Below are 11,583 nucleotides of genomic sequence, written 5' to 3' on the forward strand. Positions count from 1 at the left end.
CTTAAACTACACTTTTGTGTTCTGGTTGCCAAGCAATTTGGGAATTTTTTTATTCTTTTTTTTGTTGTTGTTGTTGTTGTTGTTGTTGTTGTTGTTGTTGTGAAATAGAAGGTAGGACATCCAATGTTTGGAAGAAGGCTAGAGCTAATTATTTGACAAACATGAAGACAAGCTCTGTCTTTTCCTTACAATAGTGAAATGAAAATCTTTTAGAGTTCCAAAAGAAGTCTCAAAAATAACAATGTCATTACTCAGACAAGTTACCTTTGTCTTTCCTAGCTTTTAAAATTCATAATTCTCTACTTCTGAAATCCTAACAACATTGTTAAATTAAATCTAAAAACATTCTGTTTCCAAATCATCAGCACAAAGAGAAGGTTCCAGCTAAAAGCAGGAAGAATTCACCTATAGTTTCCTTTGCTGAGTATAGAAACTGTTTGTTGGAACAACAAACTGACTTTAAAAATACACTGTGTTTTCATTATGACTTCAAAAGCACAGTGATACTAATGAAAAAACATCAGCTCCATGAAAGCTTAGTCCTGTTGAAGTCCAGGTGAAGGTTATTATTGGCCCCATCAAACACTGCAGAGTGACTGGTATTCTATACCAGTGGGTGATCCTTTTCTATTTGATTCACATGGGGAGAGCCAACTGTGGTGTTCAGGCTCCCACAACTAACTTCCCCTCTCTCTGGCAGCTGTTTTCCAGATGATATTGTGACACACCTTGCAGGGTGGGGTCTCTGTGCTGGGGTCACTCAGCCTGCACTCTGGCAGTGTGCTGGGCACACAGCTCGAAGGTCAGGTCACCTCTATGCTTCAAGCAGCTGAAGGCATGTGTGCTTTTCTAGAATTTATGACCAAGCTGCTCCTACATGTTTTTATCATGGCAGATGGCAGAAAGTAATTTCTTTTTAAATTTGTGTGGCAAGGAACAGTATAACTATTTATTTCAGATTTGTTATGTTATTATGTTGACAACAGATGCTGTCACAGTAATAGACAAATGCAAGGCAAATTATTCCTGAATTTAACTTTTTTTACTATGCTTGCTTATTGCTGCATTGAGGTTGTCTGCACCTGCTGGCTATACTAAATCTGACAGTAGATTGAGTGTTGGGCATTGTATTTAGAAAAGGTGATAAACAGTGCATTGTTAGCTTTGTGATTGACTGAACTCTATTGCCAGCTACAGCAGAACAAGACTGGAACCAGTAACAGACAATCCTGGTTAGCAATTAGAACAGTGGCTATCTTGGCTTTATCTGGTTTCCATGACAGTGAAACATTCTCTGCTCTTTCTGCTAAGCTTCTGAAAACATACCTATATTACACAAAAAGGAATGTCATCAAGTAGGTAAATGTTGTTTGCAGGACTTACAACAACTCTGGTGTACACTTCTTCTGCAAAACCACTGTCCTGGTACTTGGCTTCTGTTGGGAATGTGTAGGAAGTCAACCACTGCAAAAGAGGCAGGTCTACTCTTGTACCAGTAAATGAATACTGAGGGGCATGAATATGTGTATCAACCAATCCTGGCATGAAGAATTCACTAAGGAAAGAAAATAAAATTGTAATAATCCAAAGTGCCTCAAAATTCTCCATGGAAATTAGCTTTGTTTCAAAGAGTATACTTGAGTAAAATCCACCAGAATAAAGGGCAAGTAGAGATTAACTGTCTCTTTCAGCATCAGCCTGTTAACTCCTGCTATGCCTCTACCCATACCCATCTTTTCGTATGAAGCAGTTGAATAATATCATTTACACAGTAAAATACTTATATCTAACTGTGAGGGAAAAAAAAGTATAAAAACGTGATTAATCTAATTATCTCTAATATTGATCCACCCTAACAAACAAAGGGGAACTGAATTCACAATAACTAAAATTACTCCACTGTAGAATCCATCTGAAAAAGAGATTTGTACACAGTCTTGTTTCTTACTATAGAATATAGGATATAGGTGGAATACCTCCAGACAATTATGTATACAAAATGTGACCTTCTATATGCTAGTTTTCCTCTATATTATTTATATGTCTTTATGGATATATAAAAACAATTAATTTCAAGGCTTAATGGAAGAACAGACACTGTGTCTAAAAATGCAGACACGGACACTGGTGAAAAAAGGTCTGCTCAATATCTTGACAGGAAAGGCATATTTACAATGTAACTGTAAAACTACATCTTGTTGTGTAATGTTCATGCAATAAGAGAGACAAATACATCAACCTTACTAGGAAGTTGCTATGGCTGTTTTATTTTGTGCTGAAACTCCTTAATTTTCTCTCACTCTTCTTAATAACATTTCTCTCACTCCTCTTTCCTTCTCCCTGAATGAATTAATTTTTTCTCTTTTTAGCTCCCCTCCATTCTGTTTTCTTGCAGGCTATAAATGCTGAAAAGTCCTGCTCAATCTGATCCATATTCTCAGCACCTTCCATTTTCCTCAGGCTATTTCAAATGAAGAAAATATCTAATTACTCATGTATAATGTATGATTAGCCTTTCAGAAAAGCATAACTTTTTTTTTAACAATTGATTACTAGAGGGATTCTGCAGCTCTCAATTCTAAGCCACAAGTCGCTTGCAGTGCTACTAAATGCAAAGTGTAGTAGACACAGTCCAAAACTTTTTCACCATAAAGTTAGGAGATTTTACTGGGTGAAGAAAAAAGCTGAAGTATAGTGAGAAATCAAAAGCTCTGTGTTTAGGTTTAAATCTTCTAATTGTATTAATTTTAATTATGGGATGTGTCAAAGTCCATGCAAATGAGTTTCACATCTACAGTGTCAGTGTTACCTACATTTACTATATTTTTAAGTTAGGCACAGCCCACTGCCAACAAAAGGGATATAAAATGTGATATCAAGAAAGAATGGCACTTGCTTCTGTGGGCACAGAAGGGATTATACCTGAAAATTTAATATGGCATGTTTTTCTGTGCGGTATACATCAGCCAGAACAATTCAGCCATGTCAGCTGACATGTCAGCAATCCCAAACCAATGAATGCAAAAAGAAGATGGACTGTCCATCCTCTGAGTCACATCCAGAACACAGGCACCTTTGGGTAAAGAGCTCTCACTGCACTGAAATGGAATTTTGCCCCTTAAATTTATGGGCGTCATACGGATTTAATGCTGTCCCTGTTAAAATGTATTCCAAAGACTCACTTAACCTCTGTGTAACAACAGAACAAACTGTATTTGCTGAAGTTAATCTTAACAAAACACATACTGTTTACTCAGTTGTCTTATGTCAGATGTTTTGAACCCCCATGTCTTAGCCAGTTGCTCTAGCTGATCAGCTTGTTCCACAAACACAATCTAAAAAAAGAGAAAATATAGTTAAGTACTTTAAACATGCATCCCCACATCAGCTTTATGTGAAGGCAAAATAAGTTATATCTTAAAACCAATTCTACATGCTTACTACAGAGGTGTTAGATTTGCATTTTAAACACTTGTTCTTCCTGATTATCAAGCATGATTTTGAAACATCTTCTCTTAATGCACTAAATAACCACACCCACCTGGTAACTTGTAATAAAACAATTAATTCCTTCTCAGGTAATACACAGGCAGAACAGCACAGACCTTAGTGTCCTGTAATGTAACATCATGCTAGCAGTACAGACTCTTGCTGAGGAGGTGTATAACACCCCTACAGGCATGCAGGTACAGTATTCACAACCAGAGGGGTCAAATTACCTGTTTTGCCCATGACTGACTGTCATCAAGCTAAGTATTTTCTAATTTTCTGCTTGTGTTGGGCTTTTCAAATTTTTTTCATTGCCTACGATGGAAAAAGAAATCGAGGGGGAAAAGGTGGATAATATTTTCATTTTGCAGAATGGGCTAAAGGGATACTGAGATCTTTGTTTATCTCAAAATAAAACCCTACAATCTGGAGCTGAACTCAACCCCATTTGACTCCTAGAGAACACAGACTCTACTGGTGATGAGTTGCTGTTGCCTAGTCAGAATTTTAGCACATTTCCTATTTATTTTTAAATTCCATGTTATTTTAGTCCACAACATGACTCTTAGCAGCTGAATCCTCAACTCTCTGATTTTCTGGTCTATCACTAACAGGCATGACAGCTCCACAGGAAACAGACATTGTGGAGTCTAGGAATGGCAATGCCCACTACAGCCTTCAGGTGGGATCCAGTTTTTCTCACTTGACAGTTTAGAGGACTTGGAAGTCTCCCCTGACCAAGACTGCCTATCTGAGATTACAGAAATTCTTGCCTCTAACCACAGCTTCTGCCAGAAATCAATTAATGGTCTTGCAACTCCTTTGGTGTAAGAGCTCATTCCCCTAAGTTCAAGGGAATACTCTTGCTGCTACCAGTGTCCTTCTGCTCCTGGGATCATGTCCACACTGAGGGCATGTATCACCCTCATGACAGCAGTTTCTACAGCAACACTTAAAAAAAATTAAAAGGCATGACTTAATACTTGCTAAATGGCAACAGGAAGAAACTTAGGAGGAAGAGCAAGAGGGCTAAAAAGCATTGTTTAGCATTTATTTGCTTGCCATTTTTTATGTGTATGTTTCTTTAGTGTAGAGATTTATTATTTTCTGGTTTTTTTCCATAGACAAAAATAAGCAAAGCTGCTAAACTGTAAAGGCTGCTAAACAGTAGACAAGAAGTTATTAGCTGCCTAGTCTTTTAAATTAATCATGCCTGGTATGATTTACATTGTCTAAAGAGCAGATGTTTTACATTTTCAGTCAGAAAAAATTTAAATAGTGTCATATAAATAAGTACAACTCTAGCAAAATTGTAAGATTATTGTATGCCATTAACAGTTCACAAGAAGCACTACTGTCTCCCATGCAAAGGGGAATACATTCACCTTGATTAACTATATAATTGCAGAAGTCTTGGAATATAGAGCAACTGAAATACCTGATGTGCAATAAAGAAAATATCATTCAGATACTGAAGTCAAAATGGATGCAGAATGAGCAATGTTAGAGCTGCTGGGGGGGAGAGATGGGTGAAGAGGGAGGGAAAAAAAAAGAGAGAGAAAAACATGAAACACCAGATGACAAATTCTGGAAACAGGCGTTGCCATGGAAAAGCAGTGGCTGTTATGTACTCTTAGGGTGCAGAAAAATAAAATACTTAAATCAAGGAAAAATGAAGAAAATACGTTTCAAGGAAGCTGGATAAATCAATCCTAAACCTGACACCTGGTCTATTATGGTTGAATTAGACTATGGGTACATCAGCAAGACATCTACATTTTTTTCAAACTTCCCAATGGAATTCCTTAGTCAGCCAAGAGTGGTCCTCATTGCTTTAGGATGCCTTTCTAATGCTGAATGCTTTAAGCTCTTTGGATCCTATGCTAGGATATTTGCTCCAGCATTTGCTTGTGCAATCAAGGTAACCAACTGGATTCACAGTTCTTTAAATTAGTTCTGCACCTCAACACTGTAGATGCAAGAAGAAATTCTACAGCAGAGTCACTACAGAGTCAAGAGAAGTGCACAAGGCTAAGAACTTCAGCTTTAAAAAAGGAAGCCAAGGAGAATAACTGGCACTTTGGGAAAGGTATATCGCAAAACACAGAGTCAGGGGCTGCTAACACCATTGTCCAAACAATTTCTCACGTGTTACTCATGTACTGGGGCTAAAGTATCCAAAGATCAGGGGTAAAGATCTCCCTACACTTGTGACTAACTCAGGCCTCTTGTATACCAAGCACAGCTGGTCAACTAAACTGTGCATCAACCCTGATGCAGCAAACCCCGAGCGACTTCAAGCACCACAGCACAAATATTTTGCTAATGAGAGAGTGGAAAGTGAATGATACTGGCTGAAGTAACGTGGTTTGTTTGGATCCAGCAGTAACTGTCTTACTTTGTTTCTGGCTATGACATTCATAGATGAACATGAGAAGGGGTCTATCCCTCTTTTCCCTCCCACATGCTCTCCTCCCTCCCTGTTTCCACAGTTATTAAATTACTTTTTCAATCAGAGACATGATGCCTATTTCTTGCCTAGTTCCCAAAACTGCAATGTGAGGCTAAATGAGAGACAAGAGCATTTGCTAGAGCCAGGTGCTAAAGCCTGCTGAGAAAGGCTAAGCCGTGGACTCCAGATGGATGTGGGTACCTTGGTCCCTTCCTCCTTGTGCAGCTGACACATGTCCACTCACTGTTCAGCTTAAATCAAACCTTATGCTTTAAATCCTTATTCCATAACTCTTGCTCTTTTCATGACTTTCACAAGGGTTTTTAGCTCAATACTTTTTTCTATTTACTTAATATTCTACTCACCTTGGATAATTACACCAACATTTCAATAACAACTCACATTTTGCACCTCTGTCCGTATTTTTTACCCTGAGGAATGCTGGCCTTTCTCTTTGCTGCTCCTCAAGAGAGACACTACACTGCTCTGCAAACCACTCAGTTAAACATGGTCCTTACTTTGCTAACTTGATGATAATTTGGGGTTTTATACCCGAAAACAATGCTTTTCTTCTTAAAACTTCCTTTTCATCAGGGGCAAAGCAGAGAGACGTGACATTTTAAATCCGTTGGAGGACATACAGGGACTCACACTGCAAAACAGGACCCAGTTGTACATAAAAGCTCTTATACACAGTGTCAGAGACCATGAAAAATTTTTACATGATGGAGTCAGCAACATGAGGCAAAAGAACATGTTTAGTTAAATTTACATCTTTGGGAAGAAAACAGAAGCAGTTTTGAATAACAAAGGTAAGTAATTTTCTAATCACTATGTCTTTCTTGAAAAGCCAAGTCTTCTGTGATTCCAGTGGTTGTTCTGGATGAGACGACATTATGAGTAACACGGAGAGAAGAGAGTACATGGGATACTCACTGGAATACTAAAATGTCAAGAATTTGTACTAGAAGGATAATAGAATAAAATAAAATTGCTTGTCACTGTATTCTGGTGGGAATTTTATTTTTGGAAGATTGTGTTTTAATGGATTAAAAAAAAAAAAAAAAAGTCTGTCAATTTATGCAAGGAAAAAGGTTTACTGTTAATTCTTGTTCCCTAGGAGAAGGAGAGAGAATAAGTGAAAGCACAGATCCCTAGGTGTAGCTTACTAAAGAACCTCTTTTTCAGGAAAATCACTAAAAAAATCTTGATTTCCTATGGATGCTGTGTAGAAACACTTTTCCAGAAATTGACATTAAAAAGAGCAGGATGGGGTAAGAATTTCTGTCTTCTGCACCTGAGTTACACCAGCCAAATCTTTTTTCGTTCAAATCTATTGTTTTAGTGAACACCAGCCAATACATAACTCTGCAAGTTTTTACTCCCTTCCTGTTCATCAAAATACAGCTCCTCACAGACTGTGATACACCTTGCACCAGACTCCTCAACAGCTATAAAAGGGCTGTCTTGAAACAGGCCCTCATTGACCTGTGTGAATAGAGAAAATAAATGCTGTTAGGGCTCAAAATGTGCTTTGCACAGATTTCAAATGTTACTGAAGCCCGACACACTGAAGCCTGTTATTTAGCCACAAGAAAAAAAATCACTTTTTAAAATTTTACATGGGGTGCCCATATATGTTATTGAGTCTACAAGAAATTACCAGCCTACTAACACAACCTGCACTATGAAACTGAGTTTCAAGTCTGATACTGTCAAGGGAATGACACTGCTTCCCTGCCAGACTCTCTCCTGCATTTTCAGTAAGTGCAATGCTTGTTTTAAGCTTGGCTCATACTACGGAAATACACAATATCACCATCTTTCCAACTCTTTATGGGTATACACTATGGAGTTCGGGGGTTTTTTGGTGGTTTTTTTTTTGTGGTTTTTTTTTTTTTTTTTTTTTGGTTTGTTTTGGCTTGTTTTGGTTGGTTGCTTGGTTGGTTGGTATTTTTGGGGGGGGTGTTTTGGGACAAGAAGACAAAAAAGCCTCGTTTAGACGGCTGTGCAGTGGGTACACAGCTATTATTCACCATCACTGTTTAGATACCTTGAGAATAAGAAAGCAGTTTGTGAAACTGAAAGAAAACAGAGAATCTGAAAGAATGCCAGGTCTAGTCACGCTGCTGCTCCGGCAACACTCAGCACACCTCAAAAACAGATCCACGCCAGCTGCACACTCGCGCCCAGGAGACGCTCCATCCCGGTTACCTCCAGCTCCCGCAAAGTGCGAAATCCCTTTTCCGCGGCGCCTGCCCCGACACGACAGGAGTGCGAAAACCTTCCCCTTTCCCCGGGCAGACCGGGGAGCTGCCCTGCCCTCGCCACCCCGGGCCAGGACTCGGGGCGCGGGGTCCCGGTCCCGCCGCTGGCGGACCCGCCGCAGAGCGGGGCATCCCCCGCCGCCCGCCCCGCCCGAGCCCCCACTCACTGTCCCGCTATCGTCCACCCCCAGAAGGTGTCCGTGGAGGATCTCCATGGGCGCGGAGGCGCTGGAGTGCACGAAGGTCCCCTTGAAGACGTGGGCGAGCGGCGGGCGCTGCGGGGAGCCCATGGCGGCGGCGGCGGGCTGGGCGGGCTGGGCGCTGCCACTCCGCGGGCTGCCTCCCCCCGGTGTCTCCCGGTGCCGCCGGCGGCTTCCTGGAGCTGTCACCATTTCCCCACCCCCTGGTGACTTTCTTTACGGGGAGTGGTTTCGGAGCAAGGAGGGCGGGAGCCCCGCCGCGCCCTCCGCCTCCCCCCGGGCGGTGCGCGGGATGCCCCGAGCCCTCGGCGCCCCGGGCTGATGCCCCAGGCCAGCCATGTGCCCCTCCCCGAACGACAGGAGAAGTGCCCCGTGGGTCATGGGGTCCCAGTTTGTCCCTGGGAAGCCGTGAGAGATTGGACAAGGTGTTTTACGAGTGTCTGGCAACTCACTTTTGCAACCAACCTGCGGGTTGTAACCCCTCGCAGAAGTTTAATTTAAAGTAGGATTTGTAGGCTGGAAAAGACCTTTAAGAACTTCAAATGTTAAGACTGTCTCGCCAGTCCTCGGCCTCTGTGCTGGACATTAGAAGAGCATAGGAGTAGAGAATAGATGCCAGCTGTGTTACCAGAACTTCCAGAAGCAAGCAGCCTCATTCAATGGAGATGGTCTTCAGAAAAAGAGAAAACAATCCATGGAAAATGAAAGGCAGAGAAAAATTAGCTTTGCTAAAGCAGAGAAATGTGTCCCCAGATGGACATTCTGCTACAGAGACCTAAGTGAAAGTACATAAAGAGAAGTAACTAAAGAGTACATCCTAAGCGGATCACTGTTGAGAGTGTTGGAATAAGGCTTCACAAAGGAAGAATTATGTCCATCAAGGATAACACCCCAAATGTCCTCTGAATTCATGTTTGAAGCCACCTCTATTCATCAACTTGTCAAGTGACAAATGAACTTGGCACCAAGGGCACTGACACTACCACTCTCAAGGCTGCATGGCAAAGTTTGTCATTACATGGTTTATCATTAAAAGACCTTTGCACTCACCATTGTGCTGACAGTATACAAATGCATGGCAGATCCTCTTTCCTACAAATTCTCCAGACTAATGGTGGGAGGAAAGAGAAACACAGCAGGAAAGTGCAGAATAAATTTAATTTTAGTTCTGCTATGGGCAAGTCATCAGCCTCTATCTTGCCTTCTTTGCAATATGTTATGTTACTGAGAATGAAGTTAAAAAAATATTGGATTTATTGATATCAGTGGGATGTTCTTACGTGGATTTTGAGATCAGCTTAGTCAGACAATAAAGACTGTACAAAAAAAGGAAAAAGAGGCATGTGAAAGTGACTTTTATTTACTTATATTGGCAATTCTTGTGAGAGGTCTTGCAGTTTAAGAAAACTCACAGTAACATAAAAAAAACCCTCACAATAACATAATTGGATATTTAAGACACTCAGCAGTTTTTTATTGTATTTATTTCTAGAATTTTTGACATGATAAAGTAGCATACAAAACAAATCACAAATCTTGTAGATTGACTAGTTTGGAGAAGAAACTGGCATAAAAATCTTTTGTGCAGGTCAGATTATTTAAAACATAATAACACTTTCTGTTTCTTTGAAAAGCAGAGTAATACATTTTTATTAAAACAGCAGCAGAAGTCTTCTTGATTAGTACCTGTAAAAACCCCACTCCCAAAGTTGTTTCTCAGGGTGATGCTGCTGTGGTGGTCAAGGCTGAAGCTGAAATAAGCTGTTTTCCAAGCTATTACCACAGACAAGGAATATTGTCTTTTGCAGCAGGAAGGGTAAAGAGTGGGACAAAGGCTGGTTTTGCTACTGAATAATAAGGTGTATGGAAATGAGAAATAGGGTGAAGGGACCAAGCCCTGCAGCAGTAAATTTACTTTGCTCCTCCTGTGAGGAGAAAAGTGCGAACAACTTTTCCCGGCAGCAGCTGCTGCTCCACAGAACTTGCCTTTGCCCTGGTGGCAGCAGGCAGCACAAGAGCTCGAGATTTGGTGCCAAAAGCTGCACAAACCTGATTTGCATGAAGTGAAGCACACAGCTGTCCTAGGGCAGCATGCTGGAGAGGTCAAGGGAGCTGCTGCTACCAAACTCATTTACTCTGCTGTTCAAAATAGTATTCATCAGAGCTCAGCGTCCCTGGGGTTGGTTGTGGTTACTGGGGAAGAGGGCTGCTCCTGAGAATCTCTTACTGCTCCAACCCTGGTTTTCCATTAAAAACCTCAGAGACTGCCTCCAGCTTCCCTATGAAAAGAAGTGCAGTGATTTGAGTAAAGTGTAATCCAGACAGTATTTATGCAAGACAAGAAAACCAAAACTATGGACAGTCTCTTTCATTAGCACTTTTAGGAAGAAATGTCAATAACAAACACTGCTTATGACTTTTTTTATTCTGTTTTATTTTTTGGCTTCAATGTGTTCCAAAGTCTCTGAAGTTGTACAGTTTCCTTGTCAAAAGAACAGTCAAAAAGAGGTCTCTTCTCCTTTTTGCTGTTGTCATGTGGGAAAGTATGGGAACTGTGGAAAACTGCTGGTGGAATAATAGTTAACATGCTTTCCTTCTCCCAGAATTTTTTGGTTTTTAGCTTGCATCCAGTTGAATATGCATGCCCTAGATCCTTGCATGAGTCAAGGTGAGACCTTGGCCAACTATGAAAAACTGAGTCATTGTTCAAAAATGTTGTAAGGCTGAAATATGCTTAGTTTTTCTGGAATAAACTGGGCTAGGCACTTTCTGGAATAGAAATGTAATGTGTGACTGTTACATAATAATTAACTTAAGGAGTAACCCTTTGTTTTCCCCCCAAAATAGTTGATGGTCTGGAGAGAGATGTTTAGCTTCTTATAAATTATGCAATGGGTGTTCTTTTAGTAGCATTTTATGTTACCACACATGTGTTAATACTTTTAATAATTAATAGTGTGTACTTTGCTCTAATACTATTTTTTTAAAAAGTCTGTCTCATTGTTCATTAGCTTATCACACTCTCTATGTCTTCTAAAGCTCTATGTGTCTTTAGGTGAATCCTAATGCCAAATATATTCAGGATTAGAGGAATAATCATCCAATGTGTTTCTAGGAGGACAAGGACAGATTTCAACAGAGTAAGAGTGCCTTTATTTCCTTAATACTTTCACTT

At 40.4% G+C, this 11,583-nt stretch overlaps 1 protein-coding gene across 1 annotated transcript in view; it reads right to left on the reverse strand.

Annotated features, from left to right (window-relative positions):
* The window catches only part of GDA (guanine deaminase), a 29,469-nt gene extending 20,858 nt beyond the window's left edge, over positions 1-8,611 (reverse strand). The window contains exons 1-3 of the mRNA XM_056514875.1: positions 8,376-8,611; positions 3,247-3,335; positions 1,384-1,555 (exon numbers count right to left, since the gene is read on the reverse strand). Of these exons, the coding sequence (XP_056370850.1) occupies positions 1,384-1,555; positions 3,247-3,335; positions 8,376-8,600 (486 nt within the window). The 5' untranslated portion in view covers positions 8,601-8,611. The remainder of the gene's footprint in view (positions 1-1,383; positions 1,556-3,246; positions 3,336-8,375) is intronic.
* Between the last annotated feature and the right edge of the window lie 2,972 nt (positions 8,612-11,583).

This window comes from Oenanthe melanoleuca, chromosome Z, assembly GCF_029582105.1.
Source record: "Oenanthe melanoleuca isolate GR-GAL-2019-014 chromosome Z, OMel1.0, whole genome shotgun sequence".
Taxonomy (NCBI): Eukaryota; Metazoa; Chordata; class Aves; order Passeriformes; family Muscicapidae; genus Oenanthe; species Oenanthe melanoleuca.